The sequence below is a fragment of the Hippocampus zosterae genome, chromosome 14 (assembly GCF_025434085.1).
Source record: "Hippocampus zosterae strain Florida chromosome 14, ASM2543408v3, whole genome shotgun sequence".
NCBI classification, from domain to species: domain Eukaryota; kingdom Metazoa; phylum Chordata; class Actinopteri; order Syngnathiformes; family Syngnathidae; genus Hippocampus; species Hippocampus zosterae.
In genome coordinates, this window is record NC_067464.1 from 2,990,965 (window position 1) to 3,015,526 (window position 24,562).

Genomic DNA, 24,562 nt, shown 5'->3' on the forward strand with positions numbered 1-24,562 from the left:
CTTTCGGTCTACATTTTATTTAAGATTAGAAAATACAGCTTTTTTTCTTCAAATTTTCCCACCTTAGTTACAAATACTTTTCTCTTCTGACCCAAACGGTGGCAACGGTCAATGCATTGCTCCTCTGTGGCTGGGTTCCATGCCTAAAGAGACACCAAGTAAGAGCTGGGCCGGATTTTAGCCTTCACATTTCATCTGATTTCAATCAAATTTTTCCTCCCGTTTGTTTAAAGAAAAAGCAAATGACACCGAAAAAAAAAAAATGCTTCGCTTCCCCATCTTACTTTTTGGAATTTATTCTGACAAAAATACAACTTTCGATTCCTAAAAATGTGACAAGGAAAACTTGGCGTATATTAATTTAAAATAGCACGCTTTCCCTTAAAATAATAAAACAGGACTTTGTTATCCAAATCTGCCCCCCCCTACACACACACACACACACACACACACACACACACACGTTCTACTCACAGGGTCCATAAGGAAGACATGGGAGGCGGCGGTGAAGTTGAGTCCCACCCCCCCGGCTTTGAGTGACAGCAACATGATAGCGGGGCTGCTTGGGGTCACGCTCTGGAAGTCTTGGATCACCTGGGCGCGCTTCTTTTGACTCATGGTGCCGTCCAATCGCACAAACCTGAAGCCGTGCTCCCTAACCCGCACATCATCACATCATGATGGATGGCCTTTCGGACATGATTGACAGGCGGGACCGCGTGCGCGTATGTGAGAGCGAGTGGTACCTGAGCGGCGTCTCCAGGATGGTGAGGAAGCGAGTGAATTGTGAGACCACCAAAGATTTGATGGTGCTGTCTTCACGTCGCAGACGTAGCAGGTTGCCAATCAGCGCTTGGATCTGCACGCGCGCACACGTAGCGACACCATTATCAACCAAACGGGCATGCTTACTGTCACACATCTCTTGCGTGCCTTTAGGGCAGGCATGTCCAAAGTCCGGCCCGCGGGCCAAATCCGGCCCGCGGTCGAATTTCATCCGGCCCTTGGCCCCTGTCATAAAATCAGTGCCGTCTGGCCCGCAGGTTGGGCGCAATGGAACACGTGTTGCATTGACTCTCGTAGACTGGTGAGTGATGTTTCATAGAGTACTGCTTCCCTCTAGTGGCTAAATGAGTAATAGCATTCACTAAATGAGTAATAGCATTTAGACACTAGAGGGCATCACTCACGAGTTAACAAGACATCACTCCGTGTTTATATTGATTGATTTGCACTCAGGAGACTTCTGTTTAAGAAAAAGTCAAGTGAATAAGCAGTTGCATGTGATATACCCGTTTCAAATGAACCAAAAGAAATTCTTAAGATTGTTGAAATTAAAATCAAAATGGAAATGTGAAACAGACTGGCTTACTAAAATTTGTTGAACAATATTGTTGTTCAATGTAAAGAATGTCAGCCAAGGTCGGCCCCCCGACATTTTACCGCATAAAATCTGGCCCCCTTGGCAAAAAGTTTGGACACCCCTGCTTTAGGGCTTTCCTAAACCGCACGTTGCGCCTGGAGCGGCGCATTACCTTTGAGCTGGTCCTCCACTTGCCGGGACTTCTTCCTCCATTTCCTTCCGCCATCTCCTCCTGCGGGAACTCCACCAGCTCGTTGATCTTGATGTCACTCCGACAAAGAGGGCAGCGGGCGCTCTCCTGTATGCGCACAGGTCACAAGTAAGTCGCCGGTCTTTTTAAGTGCGATTCAAGCATGCGAGCACCTTCCGGCATACCTGCTCCGTGCCAATGACCTGTGCGATGCAGGGGCGGCAGTAAACGTGGGCGCAGTGAGTAATGACGGGCAGGCGCACCGAGTCCAGGCACACGGAACACTCCTCGTCCGAGCCGCTTGCCAGCACCAGGCGCAGCTTCTCGATCAGGTGCTCGCGAAGCTCGGCCGGCGTGGCCGCCAAGCCTGCGAGGGGCCATAATGGTGAAAGCGTTAAGACTGAGGCCACGGTTGGTTTTACTTTGTTGTTGTTGTTGTTGTCTTGCATTCTAGCAATGTACCAGCAAATATTTTCTTAAAACGACAAAAAAAAGTTTGGCTATTTCAAATTTTTAAAAATACAACTTGATTATTTTCCAAAAATCGCAATGTTTCTAAAATTGCAATAATTTCAAGAGAAAAAAAAAACACAATTCAATTCTAATAAATCTAAGACTATGTAAATTTGGGTTTTACTTTTAAGATTTTTTCCTCCGAAGATCACACATTGTCTTGAAAAATACAAGTTGAAAACTTCTTTCTCGCAAGATCACAAATTTATCTTCTAAAAATAATTTTGCTTCTTATTACACTGCTATTTCATATTTCATCTTTTTTTTTGCCCGCGACAGCTGACAGTTGGAGGAGGTGCTGCGTACCTGCATCAGAGACGGTCTTAGAGAGCAGGTCAGGGTGGCAGCAGTGCTGTCGCAGCCTCATCAGGATGGCCAGCACATCCGCGTAATTCCTCAAAACGGTCCCTTCAGCAAGATATCTAGTCAAAAAAAAAATTTTTTTTAAAAACAACACACAAAATACCATCAAGAAAGGCTGCTGAGTGATTCAGAGATTTTATTGAGGAAGTGGAGTTGTCAGGGCGAGTTTTGTTTTATATAATTTAACATTTTTTGCATCGTCCAAAGTTTAAAACACATTCCCGAACACAGGAGGAAAAAAAAAAAACCAAAATGTTTGTCTGTGTTGTTTTTTTTCTAAAATAATCAATATACCTGCCGATGGTATGTCTTCCTTCATTGTGTGCCAGCTCGTACTCCTCGCGCTCTGAGGCGCTGAGCTCCACCTGTTCCACGCACACGCTCTTCTCGGGCAGCGTGACCAGCGGGCGACCGTTCACCTCGCTGGTCTTGGTGCGCCGCAACGTGATGCACTTCACAAGTGTCTGCAGGTTCCTGACAAACAAATTCAGATTTCATTTAAATTGCTATTTTATTATTTTGTGTTAGTGTATATACACATATATATATATATATATATATATATATATATATATATATATATATATATATATATATATATATATATATATATATATATATATATATACATATATATATATATATATATATACATATATATATACACATACATATAAAATATTATATTTATGGTAGTTTATTATCATTAAATTTCCTGTATTTAAAATATATTTTATTTTGCATTTTCATCATCGATTTCATTATTAATGACTACAGTAAATTAATCCTTAAAAAAAATAAAAATAAAATTTTAAAAAACGTACATTCCACACTAAAAGGCACTCCGGATTATGAGGCACACCCGCATTATAAGACGCAATGTACAATGCATCCACTAGTTGGAGCTATGCTCAAGGAAACTCCAACAGAACGATGAGATGTCAGTAAAACTTTTTTAATAAAGCAGCAACACAGTTCACTTACCCAACAGCAAGTTATAACATTGACTCGTTAACGTTGAACTCTCTTGCCGCTTTCTGCTCTATTTCCGTGTTCAACTGATCGCCTTAAGTTTGAACTCTGCGTTGTCAGCATGTATTGAGCAAGGAGCCGTTTTGGGGGTCGAAATACTACCGTAATGACCATAAACAAGGCGCATCGGATTTTAAGGTGCACTGTGAGCTTTTAAGAAAATGGCTTAAAAAAAAACTCTACAAAACTCAATTTCAACCCAAAATTTGTGAATCGTATGGAAATCCCGTAACATTTGGCATTTTCTACAAAGAGTGGGAGTTGATTTCCCCTTAAAAAATAAAAACACTAGTAACAATGAGAATAACGCTTCTTTGGTGAACACAGCTGAGAAATAAAGGTGGCCTTACTGCAGGCCGGCTCTGTCTCCTTGCGTCACGGGCCTCTGAATGACTCGATTCCACCATTCCCTCACGTCGAACGGCTTGAGGCGCAGGAAGGCCAGCAGCATCCAAAGGTCTTTCACGCTGTTCTGAATGGGCGTCCCTGGATGGGGACAGCGGACAGGAGACGTCAGTTGTCGCACGCGCGCCGCCGTGACGGCTGACAATGGCACTCAGTCGAGCGCAGACCTCCGCCACGGTGGAATAATCCAGATTGCAGCGGTCTGTCTATCAAGTCAAAGAATACTCGGCAAAGAACAGCTGAAAAAAGACAGATTTGCAGGCATTGGAACAGATGTTCAGAACATTCGGATGATTGTATCCCCATTCAAATATGTTTTAAGGAACTGCATCGCAGGAGTTCTGAACATTCTGAGAATCTTTTATCCCCCATTCAAAGCATTTGCGATCAGAATGCTCCAAATTCTTTGATGAGCCAGTGATCTCAAAATGAGGGCTCCCTCTAGTGGTCAGCTAAAAAAAACAAAACGTCCCTGTTAAAGTGTCTTATACTGTTTTTTATAATCCAGTCAATTTTATTTAACTTTGAATTGCTGTATTTTACCGCCCATTGATTTGGGCACACCAAACTGTTAGGCCCAAATTCAATAAATGGGTCTATTTAAAAAAAAAAAAAAAAAAAAAAAAGATGCACCGGGTTGGAGGAAGCATTATTTTTGCAAAGCATTGTATGTTAAATAGTCTATTCTAATTGCACCGTACGTTTATTTGATAAATGTAGCTCTATTATCCTTGGTTCTGACCGTTGGTATTGTTGGCGGTGCAATACATGGGGGTCGTTTTGAGCGGAGAGCACCCTCTGACAGACGGGGGGGGGGGGGGGGGGGGGTTAAACATGTCTCTTCAATCGGGCGACAAGTGGTTGTGTTATTACTGTGGCTAATGCTAAATATTATCTTGATTGACAGTTCTACAGCTGTAGACAAGTCAATGCACTCACCACTATTTAAACTATTTTTTTTTTGCTCGGTTCCGGCAGCTACTGTGTGGTGTACCTCCTGCTAGGTCTGGTCCCACATTGTAACAATCGAAACACGCCGCCAGAAAAGCTCATCTGGCGTTGGCGAGTGCCGATTTCGGCTCACGGGACTACATTTCCCATGATTCTTAGACACGGAAGCAGGAGGAGGCAGTTCGGGTTTTGGTATGACAAAATGAGAATGAGAACCCCACACGTGATTTGTTACACTAAATGGGAATGAATGTAACTTTATTCGCATTGACGGCAATGATATAATCCCACATCGCGACATTGGAAATGCGTGGCCGGAACCGTTCGGCTGGTCGCAGCATTCGGCGAGTCGTAGGACTACATTTCCCATGATTCTTCCTATTGTTCTGTTACATGTGTGTGTGTGTGTGTGTGTGTGTGTGTGTGTGTGTGTGTGCTTGTGTACCGGACAGAATCCAGCGTCGCTTTGCTTTGAGGTCCAGAACGGCCTTGCTCATCTGCGTGTTGGGGTTCCGGACCACGTGGCCCTCGTCCAGCACCACCCGCAACCAGTTGATGTCATGCAGGGGACTGCTGACATCATGCAGACTCCTGTTCTTACTCTGAACACACAAAAGGTGCCCCATCAGACAGGCTGGACATCAGGAATATTGCACGGAAGCTTGATTTGAAGAAAATCGTGACTCAAATGGAAATAGCACTCAAAATGTTAGAAAGAACAAAAACTCCATAACTTCAATTGAAAACCCAGGCTAATAAACTTAGCTCGTCCATACAGAAGGGCGAGCCAGGAAAAAAAAAACATGGCAGGTGGATTAAAAAAAAAAATCCTTACCGTGAAGTCGGCAGCGAGCACGTTGTAGGTGGTGAGCACCACATCCTGAGAGGAAAGGAACTTGGTGCTCCTGTTGCGGTCGGGTCCGTGGTACATGTACACTCTCAGCTTGACGTCGGCGCGCACGTGCTCCTCAAACTGGTCCTGCGGACACACACACACACGTACGCATGCACGAGCGCGTACGCATGCCTTTACATTAATCCTGCCGTCATGGTTTTGAGTTTCGACGGTAACAGCGGTGACGGCCGTGCCTACCAGCCAATTGCTGAGCACTGACAGCGGGCATACGATGAGAGTCGCCCCTGCTGATACAGCTTCGCTAGGGTTCTCTGCGGCGTGGTAATCGTGAGCTGTTCAAAGACAAAACATGCCAGGCACAAATTAAGATATTTAATAAAAATATTTGCGACAAAATTCCGATTCAAATCCTCTTTGCGCTCTTCCGGCCACCATGGAGGAAATTAAAAATGTTAACATGAGGGCCACGATTGTCATTTCTCTTTTCTTGGAAAAATAACTGCTGGAGGGGTTGGAAAAGTCACGAAATATAAGCACAACTTTCAAAATAAAAGAAACACATATAGTACGGTGCGGCCCGGTAGTCCAGTGGTTAGCACGTCGGCTTCACAGTGCAGAGGTACCGGGTTCGATTCCAGCTGCGGCCTCCCTGTGTGGAGTTTGCATGTTCTCCCCGGGCCTGCGTGGGTTTTCTCCGGGTGCTCCGGTTTCCTCCCACATTCCAAAAACATGCGTGGCAGGCTGATTGGACGCTCTAAATTGTCCCTAGGTGTGAGTGTGAGTGCGAATGGTTGTTCGTCTCTGTGTGCCCTGCGATTGGCTGGCAACCGATTCAGGGTGTCCCCCGCCCACTGCCCGAAGACAGCTGGGATAGGCTCCAGCACCCCCCGCGACCCTAGTGAGGATCAAGCGGCTCGGAAGATGAATGAATGAATGAATGAATGAACATATAGTATGTTTGATACTATAAAAGTCATTAGCTGGTCAACCATGTCTGTTTCCAAAGAGCAGGAGCTCAGACTCGGGGGAAGGTTTCTCTTCCGACAGCACGCAGCCACAAAACTGCCCTAAGATTGGTGTGCTAGGCTTGTGACATCATATTTGGGGGGCGGGGCCTCAAGTTGGTTAGTACTGTATAGGTGGAAGATATATCTCTCCATTAAAAGATGAATTTACATTGACTTTGATATATTTTGAATTGGAACAATTTGATTCGATGCACCCTCATTTTTTAAAATAAATTTTCCATTTGCAAATCTTTTTTTCTTTTTTACACCCCTACATTTAAGCATTTTCGATCCTTCGTATCTCACCCAGCATGGAGCTGGCCTTCTTCTTCTTCTTTTTCTTCTTGAAGGAATTTGTCATCGACGGCGGCCCTTCGCATAGCGCAGAGGCAAAGTCGGCATCCTCCAGCAACAGCGACGCCTCTACACGACATCGCGTTAACACGGAAAAACTCCAAAACGTCACACGTGACTATTCATTATGCGTACTTACCATATTTCCGCTTGGTGGGTTTTGTCGTTCTTCTGCCTGAAACGACGGAGCAAAGTATTGAAATCTACGCGGTGGCCGCGACAAAGACGAAGGTTGGCTAAGATTCAGGATCCCACCTTTCTCTGATAGCTTTGCTGCGTCCTTGACATTTGGTGAGGAAAAAGAAGATTGCTCCATGTGGACCCTGGCACGTGAACATAAATGTTCGATCAGTGACAACAATGGATGAAGGGCCCCCCCCACCCTTTCAACATAACACCCTCAATTTGAAATTTCAGCTTCAACACTCATACTTGATGTATAAAGTTCTAGGACCACTGCATTTGGACAAGAGGCGAGTATAGAGGTGAGCGCAAATTCTCTAGAATTCAGCTTTCCGGGTATCAAATCAGACTTTCGAATCGTGGCGGTATCGAATGCACAATGCGTACGTTAGCAGCTTTACAAACGGCATGTTTAAGCGAGAGTTGAAGAACATTTTTTTTTTTTAAAGAACAACTGTTTCGCGACGCTTGGTCCCTCCCGCATGAAGCTTCATCGGGAACAGTATACACCTGCACTAAGAAGTCCGACATGATCTCTGACAACGATGTGGGAATAGTGTGTGACACATACAGGCTGGAGTGTAGACCTTGATCCACCGCGCCACTCGGTCCGGCTCCATCAGCTACAAAGTGAAAACGCGGTTAGGTTCTCTTCGGCAAAAAAAAAAACCAAAAAAAACTTGCAAGATTGGTTTGAAGTGTGCAAGGCGTACTTTTTCGAGGTGAAGATTGCTCCTGCTGTAAACGCACGGCAAACACAACATTAGAAACAGCGCACTGCTCTGCTCATCCGGCGCTTGAATGCTTAGCGCGCCGCTTACGCGGTTGTACACGGGCAGCGGCTTTCCGTCGTGGAAGTTGGTGAGGATGAGCGCGATGGTTGTCAGCGTTTTACCCTGGGGAAAGAAATGGGAGTGGATCGGAAGGGTTGTTACGGAGTAATCTGCGATCAGTGAAAAGCCACAATATGAAAACATTGATTACATGGTATCAATGTTATTGTGTTATTGTGACTTCAAGATGGCGCCGCGCGAAGTGGCTGACTTTACAGCAGCTCCGATACTTTTCGTTCTCCTACTTCCTTTCGTAATTTTGCTGCTGTAAAGTGGGAATTTCTCCTTTGTGAGAGGTTTTCAGATTCATGTCAGCGTGTAGGATTTGTGTGTTGATGTGCGCCTTTCATCATTCACATTATTAATGACATCATCCATTAATCGACATCGACGCGACGATATATCGGCAACGTATCATCCACTCACCAGTCCCATGTCGTCTGCCAGTATCCCGCCGAGGACCCTCTCGGGTATTTCTTTGGCCGAGAAGCACGTCAGAGTGTTGTAGTACAGATCGCCGCGCTTCTCCCAAAAGGGCGGCAGCACACACTCGTTCTCGCGGGCGCACATCCACGACAGCGCTTGCCGCTGGTGGGGCAGCAGCGGCGTGGCCACGGACTGTGGAAACAACATGGCGGGCACATCGGGCAGCGCCTTCGATTTGATAGCGAACACGGTCGAGGCTTCACTATGTTTCTGTAGTCAATACAGACAAGTGATATATGAGGGTCATTCAATATATAAGGTGGCTTTGACCATAAAAGTGTTTCTAATCACGATAAAAGCTGTTTTACAATTTTATAATGGTGAATGAATGAAATGGGAAACATGGCCTCATGTAGCCTACTTATTATTTTAATACTCTATAAAAACACGTGCAGAGGTACCGGGTTCGATTCCAGCTCCGGCCTCCCTGTGTGGAGTTTGCATGTTCTCCCCGGGCCTGCGTGGGTTTTCTCCGGGTGCTCCGGTTTCCTCCCACATTCCAAAAATATGCGTGGCAGGCTGATTGAACATTCTAAATTGTCCCAAGGTGTGAGTGTGAGTGCGAATGGTTGTTCGTCTCTGTGTGCCCTGCGATTGGCTGGCAACCGATTCAGGGTGTCCCCCGCCTACTGCCCGAAGACAGCTGGGATAGGTTCCGGCACCCCCCGCGACCCTGCAATCCCTGCAATCGGCTATGACATGATACTTCCTAATCTTCATCTTCCTAAATGCTTGATCCTCACAAGGGTCGCGGGGGGTGCTGGAGCCTATCCCAGCTGTCTCCGGGCAGTAGGCGGGGGACACCCTGAATCGGTTGCCAGCCAATCGCAGGGCACACAGAGATGAACAACCATTCGCACTCACACTCACACCTAGGGACAATTTAGAGTGTTCAATCAGCCTGCCATGCATATTTTTGGAATGTGGGAGGAAACCGGAGCACCCGGAGAAAACCCACACAGGCCCGGCGAGAACATGCAAACTCCACACAGGGAGGCCGGAGCTGGAATCGAACCCGGTACCTCTGCACTGTGAAGCCCACGTGCTAACCACTGGACTACCGGGCCGCCTGACATGATACTGTCAACACAAACTGTACGTGGCCGTACCTCAGCTGCTTCCTTTTCACCATCTTTACTTTCCAGCAGGCCTTCGAAGAGGTTATCGAAGGCGTTCTTCAACTGAAAGAGTCAAAAATATCATGTATAAAAATCGCGGTAGCAGCAACATATTAGCGCCATGTAGCTAACCTCCTCTGCCGTGAGAAGGACCGTCATGCCTCTTTTATTCAAGGCCATCCCAGCTCCGGAGCTAGACAGCTTCTGATTCGCACCTGAGTTAGAAACACACACACACACGAGTAATCGACATCTTTTGCACACAAAGTACCTATTATTCCAAGAGGTGAGTGCAGTGAACGCCACCTGTGATGAGTTTGTACCCATAGCATGCCAAACGTTGAATGACGGCGCTCTTGTTCTCCTCCTTTCCCCAGAAGGACAAAATCACAGGCATGGAGAATCTTTTCTTTGTCGAAGAGTGCACCACGCTGAGAGAAAAATGCGACAATTGCTGAAGAGCATTCAAACCAGTACACGCCACTGCCCGGCAAAAAAAAGTTATCAAGGCAACTACTTTTTATATTCCCACAATTGCAATGAAAATAATCCAATTGAAACCTCATTTAGGACACATCACAAGATCTTTACCACATTCCCCAAATTGCCACTATTTTCAATATTGCACATTTTTTCCAAGAAAAAAAATTAATTCCTCGAACAATTTGCATTCTACATTTCACTTCAAAGTCCCATCTCACCCTTCTACTTTAGCCAACTTGCGGTCCAAGATGTACGCCATGGCTTCAGCCAGGTCTTTCCTGATGTGGCCAACTTGGCTGCCATAGATGTTGGCGACCATGATGGCGTTGCGGTCGTAAAGGTTATGGGGTTCACGCTCCAGGCCCACCATTTCCTCTTGGTTTACCTGTTCAACGAGTGATGCCGTTAACATTGGTTATGCATCAGTCAGGTACAGACGAAAAATCCACATTGGGACGTAAAGGTCTGCGATTGGCTGGCAAAAGCTGGGGTGTACCGTAAATATACCATACTGGTTGCAGGCCAATCACAAGGCAAATTCACACTCGCAATCACACCTATGAACAATTCAACATCTCTTGTCCTAGCTGCTCAAATCAAAGTAATTTGTAACACGTGTCTGGAGAAGACATCTTTGCATATACGGTGGTTAACTTTTTTTTTGAAGGAATGTGAAAATAGGGCTGAATGATGGGTACAGTCTAATTCTGGACCAGATTATTTCCATTCATAATTGACTCTTGAGATAACGTGACTTTTCTTCATGGGAAGTGAGCTATGCGTACCAATGTCATATCGACAAGTGAGGTTCTTGCTGCTGGAGACTGTAAATTTCCCCATTGTGGGACAAATAAAGGATATCTTATCTTATCTTAACTTGTTTTTTTTTACACTTGAATCACAGGCTAAAAAGTGACCGTGCTGAAATCTACGTTGTCCTTTTATTGGGCCGTTTGTGATTGCGGTGACACTGGAACACATCACTTTCGTTGATAAGTGATTTCTAGAGGGCAATTTACGTGTGCTGTATTCAACAACTTTCATGTTTCCCCTTTTCTTCGGCTTATCCCAGTGTGGGACAAATAAAGGATAGCTTATCTTATTTTGTGCTTTTGTGAACTCCTAAATATCCATGCATCCATTTTCATGTTTTGCCACTTGCTGTCCACTGAAAATGACATCACAACTGCGGTCTCAGGTAATGACCAATTATGGCCCAGCAGTTCGGTCAATTTGGTCATGTGATAATCACAAGCTGAGCTGTGATTGGTCATCACCCGAGCCAGCAACTGTGATGATGTCATTTCCAGTTGACAGTATGTGGCAAAATGGCCCCTTTTATTTGACTTCCCAGATGAAAGAGCCACGATTGGCTGGCAGATTAATCGGTCAGATACACTTCCCGGTTCCTCGGAACAGAAGAAACTATTCTGAAGTTGATAGTGCACCGTTTTTGTGCTTTTATAAAGAACGAAATGGTTTAAGTGAAAATTGCTCACGGTTACAGACATTTCAATGTCACCATCTGAATGGGTTCTATGGCTTGTTTTTCCACTTGGATCATCGCAATTGAAACTAACCCATTTTAAAATTTGGTGGTGTATTAGCATCACATGCCGGTTGTGGTCCAACTTTGAAGGGACCACTGTACTTTCTGAAGCAAGTTTAATAAGGCATTATGGCCCGGACATGTCTTAACTGCAGTTGGTAAACGGGTTGCCAAAGCAGGCCATAATAAGAATTATGTAATTATTGGAGATGAATGAGAGCATGTATTGACAACTTTTATGGTGGGAGGGTTTCATGTGGATGCTCACCACCCCGCTGTAATATTTGAGGCCCACTACTGTGCCCTGGATCTGGCCGAACAGCACGTTGCCGTCGGCGTCCATCTCGTCAGAGGCGGCGGCCCGGATGGCCTGGGAGAGGCTGTTGTTCTGGTCCAAGCGCTCGGTGAAGAGGTCCACCTCGCTGTACCTGTCCCAACTGAACCAGCTCCTACGGAAAGCCATTCCGCCTGCACACATGTTTACACATATAAATTCAGTCAGTGAAGTACGGAGAAAGGCGAGAAGGGTTTCCAGCTCGGAGTGGGGAGGATGAGCTGTTACAAGTCCGGACTAACCTAGCAGCTATTACTGAAGGCGTTCTGTGATTCGCGTACGGCGGTTGATGGGTGGTTAGCGCGTTGGGAGCGTTAGCTTAGCACGCCGGTTTGATACAGAGCCTTGTTTCGCACGTTTCACAGCGAGTCTGACTCGGCTGGCGACAACAGTGTACGGCGTGTTTGTCATGAACGCCTTCCCGACTTTAGTGTCGCCCCTGGCTTACAGTCGCCCTTTTGCCCCTCCCAAAGCGCTCACGACGTGAGTGATGATGGAGGCTCTTTTACAGTTGCCTTTGCTTGCACCTCGTGACGTCAGAGCAAAACATTCCGCCAGCCCAGGATACACGGGTTTAAAATATGACTTTTATTAAGGCAGCACGTTGTATGTTCACAATTTGATTTAATAACAGCACTAAACGCAGTTCCGAAAACTATCGTTCTTACTCGGAACGTCTAACGGCATTTAATTGTAAACACTTTACCCACTTTGCCACGCATATTGTCTACTATTTTCCGATGTCATTGAATGCAACTATATTATCGGTTTCCGCGCCGTTCCGCATTTGCTACGGAAGCCACGACGTCCAAATATGTACGACATTCCGTTTCCTTTCCACGCAACGGATTCTTCCTCCTCCGGGGCTGAGCAAAACGCCAAGGCAGGGAGAGGTCAGGGGAGAGAAAAGGGCAAAAAAACGATACACGATGCCGTACTAACACATCCAGAGCATTAAAGAAGCTTCAAACCGGCAGCTTTTTTTTCTTTTCCGTTTTTTTGAGGCAAAGAAAACGGGGGCGGAGTCTGAGGAGTTTGATTCAAGTGCATCCCGTTTTTTGTGGTTGACGGTGAACCGGTGAGTTTAGAATGGTTATTCTCTCGTTTACAAGTCACCCGTTCTGCTGACCGACACCGAATCAAGGAATTGTCATCCGCCATGTGAATGAATCTTCTTTTTAAAGCATTCCTTCTGATTAGGTTGACGGCTTTCACGTCTGTTCAATACTGATCAACGTCCCTACCAGTCAGTGGCCACAAAAACCTATTATCATGCATTTGGACCACAACGACCAAAACATTGCTGTTCTCTGATTTGCTACTTTTTGTACAGGGGAAGAGGGACTGCAGTCACCAAGATGGATCCGTTTTTGTTGAAGCAGTCATGACAGAGTCACTGTGTCACTGTGCCAAGTCACTGTGATTATAATCGCAAACGTTTTCTTCTAGTTCAGAAATACGTGACGAAAACAATTGAAGTGTAGCAACATGGATTCCCCACCTATGTATCGGTAGTAAACACCATTTTGAAAAGAAAAAACATGTACAATTACAAGTTGTGGCAGGGGTGTGCAGACGGTGAAGCCAACTTGATGGGAGGCCTCGGCATCTATCAGCCTCCCTCCTTACGCCAACAACGCCTACATCTAGGAGTGAAAGACATAAAATCTGAAAATTCTCCATCTCCGGGTTAGCTTCCTTTCGTAAACCCCGGTAAACATAATTGATGAGTACAGCCTATAGATCGTCAAAGTTTGCTTTCCACTAGCACCAGTTTCTGGACTGGAGGCCCAAGAATAGATGGTTGGGTCTTTTCCGACAGGAGTCCATGGACTGCTCTGCATTAGAGCCACTACCATTTTCACCCTAGAAACTGGAAACTTGTACAGAACACGGCGGCAAAAAGGTGTTTACACGCCGGCTTTTGCAGTGTTGTGTGGTTGAATAACAGGATGTGGAGGTGAGCGGCCAGGTTGTGTTTATATACTTGAGTTTTGACCTGAGCGGTCGCAGGAGTCTAGTCGTCATGTGTGGGTGTGTTTGTCTCTCAGTCTGTTAGGATTGAGAGTGCGCGGACGTCTTTGCACCTTTCAGGAAGTCCTCCACACCATTTCCTTCTACAGAAGCCCAACAAAGAGACCGCGCTGGTCACTTCCTGTAAACAGCTTGGTGTGTTGTGTGTAAATGTGTATGGGGCTGGGAAATAGTCAAAAATTAGGGCAGAACAATGAATCTAATTCAAACCTCATCAAAATACTGGCTTAGGCGCATACAGGACATCCCAGGTCTAAAAATTCCACGTCAGTTGATAAATAGTTGCTAGAACCGGTGAGTGGTTGACTCCCACATTAAAAAAAAAACGTTTGTTATTGCCAGTAGTTGCCACATGATGGCGCCAAACCACTTTTTACTACTAAACAAAGCTATGGCCTGAAATGAAGCTCCTCCCCTCAATTCAACGTTAGTGTTTGGCCCCAAGAAAATATGAAATTTAAACGTATCATATTATATCATGAATATATAGGACCAGTGCTGGTTCCACCACCTGGGAAAAAAATGGTGTGTTGAATTCATCAAGTGGTTATACAAAATAAAATCATCTGATGCAGATAGATTTTGAAGTACATTTCTCCGTAATGTAGAACCTTGTATAAAAAATGCACATTAGCAGGGACATGCTTCTAACTATGAAAGCCTCTGAAAAAATCAATTTATTTTCAACACCACCTATCCTTGAACAGGGTCACGTGGGGGGGTGCTGGAGCCTATCCCAGCTGACTTCGGGTGGAAGGCGGACTACACCCTGAACTGGCCGCCAGTGGGTCGCAGGGCACATATAGAGGCGAACAACCACTCACATCCACATCGACTTCGTCACTGCTGTCCCCTCACAGGTCAGCCGAGTGCACGATTAGCTCATTTTTATCGCTCGGGGCCGACTCAGATCATTTGATCAGATCGACAATAGGAATCACTCTTTCCGTGTGTGTGTGCCCCGGAGCTATGGAATCCTATGCGGGCCCGGGCAAGTATACACTTGCCCATTGTACCGTCGCTGTGGAATGAGGCGGCCAGCTCAGACCTGCCTTGCAAAAAGTGTTAAGGTAAGGGGGCTGGCATGAGCCAGGGCGCTCAGTGGTAGGTAAACGCAGCAAAGAAAGAGGGACGTAGAACTAACACGGCTCTTGGGTCTTCTGTAAGACACAGAAGAGGCATCAGAAGGTTAGTGACTGGTCGCCATCGACAAAGATGAGGTGAATGATATCGGCGGAGTGGTCGCTTGTATGTCCGTTTTGGCTTTCTGGGTTGTCGGGATGAAGGGACTTTTTGGAAAATCATGCCAAAGTTGTTTGTGTTTTTCTTTCTTTTACATCCAATTCACAAAACACTTCCTGTTTCCTGTTTGTGAAGTCACAGCAAAAAAAAAAAATAAGGCAATTTTACGAGGCCATGAAAGCGCTTCTGCTTTTCTGATTGTGGTTTGTTGATTTTCATTGTGGCTGACAACATGCAGCTACATGAGGAGACTTTCTCATTTCTGTAAAACTCATGCTCTTGTCATTCGGGGTTGTGTGACTTTTGATTTTTTTTATTATTATCTCAACACCAATGGTGACATGTCACTGATATTTTTTCAGTATAGCAGTCTAATTTTTATGTTGTAAATCACACAGACTGCAAAGTATTGCCTCCATCTTTACTGACAACGGACGGCTCATCCAGAGGTTTTGCAGAACTTACATGTTAGGCCACAAGAACATTGACAGGGGCCGGGTGAAGTCTACTGGAACGTGACGGAAAAAAAAAAAAATCCCCTTGCTCGGTGTGCTTGCCACTGGGACATCCAGTTTCATGCAAACCTGATTTAAAAAAAAAAAACAACAACAACACGTTGAGCATGCTCAATTCATCCCCGCGTGTGTTTTTCTCTCCAGGTCCAAGCGTGTGTAGATGTGCGACAGCGGACTGTGCGAGGACAAGCCCCCCGCCCCCCCTGTCAGGATGAGTAGCCAAGGAGGAGGAGCCAAGGACTCCCAATCGACCAATCATAGCTCTCGGCCGCTTCCGTCCGTGCCCGAGGAGCGCAAATCCAGAAACAAGATCATCTCAATTTTTGCCTCGGAGAAAGGTGACACACACACACGCACACACACACACACACACACACACATGTACAATAAAGTCACTTACGCAGTTAACATGGACATGTTGCCTTGCAGGAGGTAGGAAGAAGGACCGGGACAAGGATAGGCCGGAGATCTCCTCCCCGTCTGACTTTGAACACACCATCCACGTGGGGTTTGATGCCGTCACTGGAGAATTCACGGTAAGGGGACAGCGTGAACATTTTAGAATCAGAACACAGTCTGGGTTAAGGTTTCAAGCAAGTGCAAGAGGCCATGGGATAGGTTTCATGACTCAAGTCCCTAATTTCTGATCTCCAGGGCATGCCGGAGCAATGGGCCCGTCTCCTCCAAACCTCCAACATCAGCAAATCGGAACAGAAGCAGAATCCCCAGGCGGTCTTGGATATCCTCAAGTTCTACGACTCCACCAGCGGGAAGCAGAAATACCTCAGCTTCTCAGCCTCAGGTCAGTCTCCTCACCTTCCTTTCTCTGCGATGACATCACACGTTTGCAAGCGAGAACCTTCATTTGTATGCCTCGTTCCACCACCCACGCAGATAAAGATTCACCGTCGGTGAGCGCCCGCCCGTCCGTCCGTCGGTCAGGTTAAAATACGCTTATCACTTGCTTCACAAACTCGTACTTCTCCTCCTGCGCAGGTTAAGCAGGTCACCAGCGGCTCCTCGCCGGGCGGCAAAGACGCTGATGACGACGATGACGATGACACGCCGCCGCCCGTCGTGGCACCCAGGCCGGAACACACCAAGTCGGTGAGTGGTGCGAAAAGAACAGTAGAGTGGAACTAGTTGTTCTCGGACCTTTTACACCAAGGACGAGCGACAAAAATACCGAGCACTCCCGAGTGCCATCAACATGACCAATATTAAATGACAGTGGCATAGTGGGTCTAAGTGTTCATGAAAACCAATGCAAGTCATTCACATTATTATGCCATTGGAGTGCCCGCTTACGGGTGAACAGTTGGGTCTTGGTGGAGGTCTTAGCTCATAAGTTATTCTTTGGTCATCTCTCAGGTTTACACACGGTCAGTGATCGACCCTCTCCCGCCACCGGAGGGCGACGCGGGGTCCAAAGTGGCCGACAGGCAGAAGAAGAAAGGCGGCAAAATGACAGATGAGGAAATCATGGAGAAACTCAGTAAGACAGCCTGCTCGCTGGTGAAACGACGCAAGTTGGGAAAAACTGATTGGGTTTCATGTTTGTTGTCCTTTAGGAACGATCGTTAGCATCGGAGATCCCAAGAAGAAATACACTCGATACGAGAAGATCGGACAAGGGTGAGGACTTTCTGGAGGAGATGTGGCGCCAGCTTTGAGTTTGGCATCCTTGATGAGGGTTTCGAGTAAAGGTTTGGGTTTCAAACCTGAAGTAGGGTTTAGATGTTAAATTCAGGCTTCAGGTTAGGCATCTATCTTGAATTACATTTTCAAAGTTGGGTTTCAAGCTAATTTTATTGTTTTGAATGTGGATTAGGGTTTCCTGTCAAGTTGCTGTCCTGAGTTAAGGTTTCAAGCTAGCATTAGGTCTCAGTAAAGGCCCTAACCGTAGCTAACCTAACCGTCGCGGCTTCAAATGTCTGCATTGGGGTATCCAGAACCAATGACAGGGTTCTGGTTTTAAATGAGGCTTTCAAATAGCGATTTAAATTTGAGTTTCACGTAATGATAAAGGTTTCAAATTAATATTTCGATCAAGGGTTTGAGGGTTACAAGTGAGGGTTTCAGGCCTGCATTGGGGTTTCGTGCACACGGTTGTGGGTTCCAGTTTTAAATTTTATTCATTCATTTATTCACTCATCTTCCGAACCGCTTAATCCTCACTAGGGTCGCGGGGGGTGCTGGAGCCTATCCCAGCTGTCTTCGGGCAGTAGGCGGGGGACACCCTGAATCGGTTGCCAACCAATCGCAGGGCACACAGAGACGAACAACAATCCACGCTCACACTCACACCTAGGGACAATTTTTAGAGCGTCCAATCAGCCTGCCACGCATGTTTTTGGAATGTGGGAGGAAACCGGAGCACCCGGAGAAAACCCACGCAGGCCCGGGGAGAACATGCAAACTCCACACAGGGAGGCCGGAGCTGGAATCGAACCCGGTACCTCTGCACTGTGAAGCCCACGTGCTAACCACTGGACTACCGGGCCTCCCCAGTTTTAAATTTTAATTACTGATTGAATCCTGGGTTAGGGTTTCGAATCAGGATTTTGAGCCGAGGCTTCAAATGCGGGGTTTCGGCCATTCGAATCACGTCACCTGTTGCTTTGCTTTTTCTGTACCTACAGAGCATCTGGAACCGTCTACACGGCCATAGATGTTGCTACGGGGCAGGAGGTATGGAACTGTGATACTGTATCGTGACGTTCTGTATCTCTTATCGTCAGTGTCGCCAAAATGACTCTTTTTAGAAAATCTCCAAAACCGCCATCTTGCTCGAGTTCTTAAACCCTGCGTCATTCAAGTTGGGTATTAACATATTGTACAGCGACATCTCCACTTTTCGTAAATTTGGATTATGTTGCGTAAGGAAAACAGACGACGTGGGGACAGACCGATAACACAATGTATTTATTTTTTTTGGGTGTTTATTTTAAAAATATTTTATTTTTATTTTATTGAAGTATATGTTGGACTTATGCTTTGTACTTGCCGCGCAGGTGGCCATCAAGCAGATCAACTTGCAGAAGCAGCCCAAGAAAGAGCTGATCATCAACGAGATCCTGGTCATGAAGGAGATGAAGAATCCCAACATTGTCAACTTTGTCGACAGGTACGAGGAAATCAGCACCAACTATTCATTCATCTTCCAAGCCGCTTGATCCTCACTAGGGTCGCGGGGGGTGCTGGAGCCTATCCCAGTTGTCTTCGGGCAGAAGGCGGGGGACACCCTGAACCGGTTGCCAGCCAATCGCAGGGCACACAGAGACGAACAACCATCCACGCTCACACTCACATCTAGGGACAATTTCGAGTGTTCAATCAGCCTGCCACGCATGTTTTTGGAATGTGGGAGGAAACCGGAGCACCCGGAGAAAAGCCACGCAGGCCCGGGGAGAACATGCAAACTCCACACAGGGAGGCCGGAGCTGGAATCGAACCCGGTACCTCTGCACTGTGAAGCCCACGTGCTAACCACTGGACTACCGGGCCGCCCCAGCACCAACTAACCAACCTGGATTTATGCATCCAAGATTATGGTTTCAAATTTTTAAAAAAAATGGATATTGGGTATTTGAAAATTACGCACGTAGCAATCTTTGTCAGTGAATATCACATAAAACGTTTGAAATTATCGTTTCAATTCTGGGTTTCTGGGTTTTGAATTAAGTGTCACGTCTGGGTTAAGGTTTGAAATCGGGGTGTTTTTGAATAAACATATCAAGCGTGTGCATTTCGCGTTGCAGTTTCCTGGTTGGGGAGGAGCTGTTTGTGGTGATGGAGTACCTGGCGGGCGGCTCCTTGACCGACGTGGTGACGGAGACCTGCATGGACGAGGCCCAGATCGCAGCCGTCTGCAGGGAGGTTCGTACCGGCGACGCTCATTTCACTACGGGTCCGCTTCCACTCTTGAGCGGACGACGCGAGCTGGAAAATATGCCGGCGATTCTTTTCTTTGTAACCGCAGCCTGTCGTCATGGAAACGCTCTGGCCGGCGCTTCATTGAATAAGACACGATGGTCACGTGCTTGGTCTTCGGGAAACGTATTCGGTGTAGTGGCCATCTTTTACGTCGTGTTTCAACATTTCTATCAAGGATTTGAATTAAAGGTGCGGTGTCTGGATTAGGGTTTGAAATTAGGCCTCCATGCCCGAGTTAGGGGTTCAAACGAGGCCTTTAAAACAGGGTTAGGGTTTCAAATTAGAAACCCGAGACTTGGTTAGGATTTCAAATGAGAATTTCAAGACAGAGTTTGGGTTTCAAATTAGGGTTTCAAGACAAGTTGAAGGTTTCAAATTAGGGTGTAAAGCCTGGGTTAGAATTTGAAATCGATATTTCAAACCCGCCTGAAAGTTTTAGTTGTGGTTTCAAGACCGTCACGGGATTTCAAATTCTGGTTTCAAAACCAGGTGAGAGAATCCAAATAGGGTTTCAAATTAGGGCTTTGATCCATGGTTACGGTTTCAGATTAGGGTTTTAGATTATGTCTTTAATCATGCAATAGGGTTTCAAGACAAAGTAAGGATTTCAAATTAGGACTTCCTATTTGGTTACGCCTGTGTGAGGGTTTCAAATGGAGTTTGCAAGACAGTGTTAGGGTTTCAAATTAGGATTTCAATCATATTAGGGTTTTAAACCAGGGTTACCATTGGCAATTGGGGCTTTTCTGTCTGGCTTAGGGTTTCAAGACAAGATTATGATTTCAAATTATGGTGTCCATGCCTTAATCAGGTTTTTTAATAGGTGCTTCAAGCCGAAGTTACGGTTTCAAATTAGGGTGTTAAAATTAGGTTAAGGTTCCAAATTAGGGTGTTGAAATCAAATTAGGTTTGCAAGTTATGGTTTCAAACCGGTTTTAGAGTTTCAAATGACTGTATTCACTGGATCACACACAAAAAAAAGCAAAACGCCTTTGTGGAGCCAATACTGTTTGTTTGCATCAGGTCCTTCAGGCACTGGAGTTTCTTCACGCTAATCAGGTCATCCATCGAGACATCAAGAGCGACAACGTACTGCTGGGAATGGACGGATCGGTTAAACTCAGTAAGCATGAAGATGAAGAAAATTTCAAATGAAGACAGGTGGAGAAAAATGTTACAAGAATACGTCTATAATTTTCTGAAAGGGGAATGTTTCAAGAATGTGAGAATATTTTGGGGGAACAAGTTGTATATTTATTTTAATTTTTTTTAAATTTATTATTATAATTATTTATTATATTAATTTATTTTTTAAAAAATCACAATTATACAATAAGTATAAACTTGCATGCATTTGTATTTGTTGACTTTCGGTGGGAACGGCACTTGTGGGTTTTTTTGGGGGGCTTCAAACGTCCCGACAGCCTCCATCTCAGCCTTTTGCTCCAAGTGTCTTTATGTCCGTCTTCGCAGCCGACTTTGGCTTCTGCGCTCAGATCACGCCGGAGCAGAGCAAGCGCAGCACCATGGTGGGCACGCCGTACTGGATGGCTCCTGAGGTGGTCACCAGGAAGGCCTACGGGCCCAAAGTGGACATTTGGTCTCTGGGCATCATGGCCATCGAGATGGTGGAGGGAGAGCCGCCCTATCTTAACGAGAACCCTCTCAGGGTGAGTACAGTGAATCGCCGCATATTCGGGGGTCTTGGATTCACCAACTCAGACTTTTTTTTTTTATTGTCATTGTAACCTAGCTGCCTGAGTCATTTTTGGCGAAAGAAATGCTTTTGTGATTGACCATGATCTGTTTGATTGGCTCATCACAGACTTAAAGGCCAAGCTATTTTATTTTTCGAGTGCATTTCATACACAAGACAACTCAGCACCCCCCAAAAAGTCAATGTTCTTACAATTCGTTGATGCGGCGTTCAAAAATTGTTCTTGCCAATGATTCAATCATGGCTTGTACCAGTCATGTAGCCTCGTTAGCGCAGCAGGTAGCGCATCAGTCTCATAATCTGAAGGTCGTGAGTTCGATCCTCACATGGGGCAAGTGTGTTTTTTTTTCAAGGGAAGTCCTATTTTGTCAATCATGACACCAGCAACGCGAACCTCGCACTTGGTCTCAATGTAGCGTAAGTTAACTCACCGCATATTTTAATACTTGTCGCCAAGGATGACAAGTTTATCTCATCATCCAATCCAAGATAATTTGCAATCCGATCTACAGTAAATAAAAGAAAGAGCAATCGAGGTTGGACATCATCTGACCATGAAGGGACTCGAACCCTCAATCTTCTGATCCGAAGTCAGACGCCTTATCCATTAGGCCACATGGCCGCACACCAGCATAGCTGCATTTGAATTACCACAGTTTTCTAGAGCTGACTCCTCGTCATTTCCCAGCCCCCAAAAAATAAACGATTTGTTGATGTGCGCTCAAGGCACTGAATTTCCAAATCAAAATTTGTTCTTGCCAATGATTCAATCATGACTTGTAGCAGTGCTGTAGCCTCGTTAGCGCAGTAGGTAGCGCGTCAGTCTCATAATCTGAAGGTCGTGAGTTCAATCCTCACACGAGGCAAGTGTGTTTGTTTTAAACATGTTTTTCTGAGGGAAGTCCCATTTTGTCAACGATGACACCAGCAACGCGAAACTCGCACTTGGTCTTAATGTAACATAAGTCATCTCATTGTAGATTTTAAGACTTGTCCCCGAGGATGACAAGTTTATCCCATCATCCAATCCAAGATAATTGCAATCCGATCTAAATAGAAGAAAGAGTGATCGAGGGTAGACATCATCTGACCATGAAGGGACTCGAACCCTCAATCTTCTGATCCGAAGTCAGACGCCTTATCCATTAGGCCACATGGTCACACACCATTGATAAGGCGTTTGAATTTGCCATTTTTCTAGAGCTAACTGCTCGTCATTTTGCACCCCCAAAAAATCAACGATTTTTGGTGTGCGCTCAAGCAACTGAATTTCCGAATCAAAAGATTTTCCTGCCTATGTTCCGAATCAGAAATGGTTCATGCCTGTGAGTCAATCATGACTTGTACCAGAAATGTAGCCTCATTAGCACAGTAGACATCATCTGACCACGAAGGGACTCGAACCCTCAATCTTCTGATCCGAAGTCAGACGCCTTATCCATTAGGCCACACGGCCACACACCAGTGATACTCACCGCAGATTTTAATACTTGTCGCCAAGGATGACAAGTGTAACAAATCATCCAATCCAAGATAATTTGCAATCCGATCTAAATAATATAAAGAGTGATCGAGGGTAGACATCATCAGACCATGAAGGGACTCGAACCCTCAATCTTCTGATCCGAAGTCAGACACCTTATCCATTAGGCCACATGGCCGCACAGCAGTGAAACTGAGTTTGACTTTGCCAGAGTTTTCTAGAGCTGACTGCTCGTCATTTTGCAGCCTCAAAAAAATCAACGATTGGTTGATGTGCGTTCAAGCCTGAATTTCCGATTCAAAAAATTTTTCTGCCTGTGAGCCATTCATGACTTGTACCAGACATGTAGCCTAGTTTGCGCAGTAGACATCATCTGACCATGAAGGGACTCGAACCCTCACTCTTCTGATCCGAAGTCAGACGCCTTATCCGTTAGGCCACATGGCCGCACACCAGCTAAACTGCGTTTGACTTTGCCAGAGTAGCCAAAATATCAGTCAACTCATTGGAGATTTTAATACTAGTCGGCAAGGTGACAAGATAATCACATTGTCCAATTCAAGACAACTTGGAACCCAATCCAACTGCAGTATAAAAAAGAGTGACACAAGGTAGAGATCATCCGACCATGAAGGGACTCGAACCCTCAATCTTCTGATCCGAAGTCAGACGCCTTATCCATTAGGCCACATGGCCGCACACCAGTGAACCTGCGTTTGAATTTGCCACAGTTTTTTGGGGCTGACTGCTCGCCATTGGGCAGCCCCAAAAAAATCAACGATTTGTTGATGTGCGTTCAAGCCTGAATTTCCGAATCAAAAGTTGTTCCTGCCTGTGAGCCAATCATGACTTGTACCAGACATGTAACCTCGTTAGCACAGTAGACATAGTCTGACCATGAAGGGACTCGAACCCTCAATCTTCTGATCCGAAGTCAGACGCCTTATCCATTAGGCCACATGGTCGCACAGTCAGCCAGGAGCATTTAAATATGCCAGGATTTTCTGGAATTTACGTTAATAGTCAACTCATTGGAGATTTTAATACTTGTCGCCAACGTGGCAAGATAATGGCATTGTCCAATACAAGACAACTTGCAACCCAATCCAACTGCAGTATAAAAAAGAGTGACACAGTGTAGAGATCATCCGACCACGAAGGGACTCGAACCCTCAATCTTCTGATCCGAAGTCAGACGCCTTATCCATTAGGCCACATGGCCACACACCAGTGAATCTGCGTTTGAATTTGCCACAGTTTTCTAGAGCTGACTGCTCGCCATTGGACAGCCCCAAAAAGTCAACGATTTGTTGATGTGCGGTTAAGCCTGAATTTACGAATCGAAAGATATTCCTGCCTATGTGCCAATCATGACTTGTAGCAATGCAGTAGCCTCGTTAGCGCAGTAGGTAGCGCGTCAGTCTCATAATCTGAAGGTCGTGAGTTCAATCCTCACACGAGGCAAGTGGTTTCTTTTAAACATATTTTTCTGAGGGAAGTCCCATTTTGTCAATGATGACACCAGCAACGCGAAACTCGCACTTGGTCTTAATGTAACATAAGTCATCTCATTGTAGATTTTAATACTTGTCGCAGAGGATGACAAGTTTATCCC

At 45.6% G+C, this 24,562-nt stretch overlaps 2 protein-coding genes, 1 long non-coding RNA gene and 11 other non-coding genes across 22 annotated transcripts in view; 4 read left to right on the forward strand and 10 right to left on the reverse strand.

Annotated features, from left to right (window-relative positions):
* hltf (helicase-like transcription factor) overlaps window positions 1-13,737 on the reverse strand; it is a 15,186-nt gene extending 1,449 nt beyond the window's left edge. Inside the window, exons 1-25 of one of the 5 annotated variants that reach the window (XM_052086774.1) lie at window positions 13,574-13,737; window positions 11,955-12,154; window positions 10,356-10,522; window positions 9,961-10,085; window positions 9,787-9,869; window positions 9,646-9,717; window positions 8,477-8,668; window positions 8,039-8,113; window positions 7,931-7,955; window positions 7,789-7,840; window positions 7,290-7,357; window positions 7,174-7,209; window positions 6,987-7,103; window positions 5,911-6,005; window positions 5,653-5,796; window positions 5,263-5,419; window positions 4,034-4,105; window positions 3,812-3,947; window positions 2,724-2,903; window positions 2,373-2,488; window positions 1,739-1,920; window positions 1,536-1,661; window positions 747-859; window positions 475-655; window positions 63-143 (exon numbers count right to left, since the gene is read on the reverse strand). In XM_052086774.1, coding sequence (XP_051942734.1) covers window positions 63-143; window positions 475-655; window positions 747-859; window positions 1,536-1,661; window positions 1,739-1,920; window positions 2,373-2,488; window positions 2,724-2,903; window positions 3,812-3,947; window positions 4,034-4,105; window positions 5,263-5,419; window positions 5,653-5,796; window positions 5,911-6,005; window positions 6,987-7,103; window positions 7,174-7,209; window positions 7,290-7,357; window positions 7,789-7,840; window positions 7,931-7,955; window positions 8,039-8,113; window positions 8,477-8,668; window positions 9,646-9,717; window positions 9,787-9,869; window positions 9,961-10,085; window positions 10,356-10,522; window positions 11,955-12,154; window positions 13,574-13,703 — 2,925 coding nt within the window. In that variant the 5' untranslated portion in view covers window positions 13,704-13,737. Of the gene's footprint in view, window positions 1-62; window positions 144-474; window positions 656-746; window positions 860-1,535; window positions 1,662-1,738; window positions 1,921-2,372; window positions 2,489-2,723; window positions 2,904-3,811; window positions 3,948-4,033; window positions 4,106-5,262; window positions 5,420-5,652; window positions 5,797-5,910; window positions 6,006-6,986; window positions 7,104-7,173; window positions 7,210-7,289; window positions 7,358-7,788; window positions 7,841-7,930; window positions 7,956-8,038; window positions 8,114-8,476; window positions 8,669-9,645; window positions 9,718-9,786; window positions 9,870-9,960; window positions 10,086-10,355; window positions 10,523-11,954; window positions 12,155-12,262; window positions 12,684-12,730; window positions 12,862-13,567 lie in introns of those variants that run through there. The other 4 variants (XM_052086773.1, XM_052086776.1, XM_052086777.1 and 1 more) reach the window with 4 other exon arrangements.
* LOC127615189 (serine/threonine-protein kinase PAK 2-like) overlaps window positions 12,948-24,562 on the forward strand; it is a 15,780-nt gene continuing 4,165 nt past the window's right edge. The window contains exons 1-14 of one of the 5 annotated variants that reach the window (XM_052086783.1): window positions 12,948-13,098; window positions 14,762-14,914; window positions 15,956-16,149; window positions 16,241-16,347; window positions 16,466-16,613; window positions 16,706-16,722; window positions 16,808-16,918; window positions 17,183-17,306; window positions 17,383-17,446; window positions 18,454-18,502; window positions 18,826-18,938; window positions 19,573-19,690; window positions 20,771-20,870; window positions 21,221-21,417. In XM_052086783.1, the coding sequence (XP_051942743.1) occupies window positions 15,972-16,149; window positions 16,241-16,347; window positions 16,466-16,613; window positions 16,706-16,722; window positions 16,808-16,918; window positions 17,183-17,306; window positions 17,383-17,446; window positions 18,454-18,502; window positions 18,826-18,938; window positions 19,573-19,690; window positions 20,771-20,870; window positions 21,221-21,417 (1,326 nt within the window). In that variant the 5' untranslated portion in view covers window positions 12,948-13,098; window positions 14,762-14,914; window positions 15,956-15,971. Of the gene's footprint in view, window positions 13,099-14,761; window positions 14,915-14,970; window positions 15,275-15,955; window positions 16,150-16,240; window positions 16,348-16,465; window positions 16,614-16,705; window positions 16,723-16,807; window positions 16,919-17,182; window positions 17,307-17,382; window positions 17,447-18,453; window positions 18,503-18,825; window positions 18,939-19,572; window positions 19,691-20,770; window positions 20,871-21,220; window positions 21,418-24,562 lie in introns of those variants that run through there. The other 4 variants (XM_052086782.1, XM_052086784.1, XM_052086781.1 and 1 more) reach the window with 4 other exon arrangements.
* Window positions 21,726-21,798, forward strand: trnam-cau (transfer RNA methionine (anticodon CAU)). The gene has a single exon. It is a non-coding gene; the product is annotated as a tRNA-Met (tRNA).
* trnar-ucg (transfer RNA arginine (anticodon UCG)) lies at window positions 22,014-22,086 on the reverse strand. Its single transcript has one exon. It is a non-coding gene; the product is annotated as a tRNA-Arg (tRNA).
* The window catches only part of LOC127615200 (uncharacterized), a 3,704-nt gene continuing 1,299 nt past the window's right edge, over window positions 22,158-24,562 (reverse strand). Inside the window, exon 2 of the long non-coding RNA XR_007966844.1 lies at window positions 22,158-22,402. This is a non-coding gene — a long non-coding RNA (uncharacterized LOC127615200). The remainder of the gene's footprint in view (window positions 22,403-24,562) is intronic.
* trnam-cau (transfer RNA methionine (anticodon CAU)) lies at window positions 22,258-22,330 on the forward strand. The gene has a single exon. It is a non-coding gene; the product is annotated as a tRNA-Met (tRNA).
* Window positions 22,552-22,624, reverse strand: trnar-ucg (transfer RNA arginine (anticodon UCG)). Its single transcript has one exon. It is a non-coding gene; the product is annotated as a tRNA-Arg (tRNA).
* Window positions 22,848-22,920, reverse strand: trnar-ucg (transfer RNA arginine (anticodon UCG)). Its single transcript has one exon. It is a non-coding gene; the product is annotated as a tRNA-Arg (tRNA).
* trnar-ucg (transfer RNA arginine (anticodon UCG)) lies at window positions 23,053-23,125 on the reverse strand. The gene has a single exon. It is a non-coding gene; the product is annotated as a tRNA-Arg (tRNA).
* On the reverse strand, window positions 23,322-23,394 carry trnar-ucg (transfer RNA arginine (anticodon UCG)). Its single transcript has one exon. It is a non-coding gene; the product is annotated as a tRNA-Arg (tRNA).
* Window positions 23,571-23,643, reverse strand: trnar-ucg (transfer RNA arginine (anticodon UCG)). The gene has a single exon. It is a non-coding gene; the product is annotated as a tRNA-Arg (tRNA).
* Window positions 23,840-23,912, reverse strand: trnar-ucg (transfer RNA arginine (anticodon UCG)). The gene has a single exon. It is a non-coding gene; the product is annotated as a tRNA-Arg (tRNA).
* Window positions 24,097-24,169, reverse strand: trnar-ucg (transfer RNA arginine (anticodon UCG)). The gene has a single exon. It is a non-coding gene; the product is annotated as a tRNA-Arg (tRNA).
* Window positions 24,339-24,411, forward strand: trnam-cau (transfer RNA methionine (anticodon CAU)). Its single transcript has one exon. It is a non-coding gene; the product is annotated as a tRNA-Met (tRNA).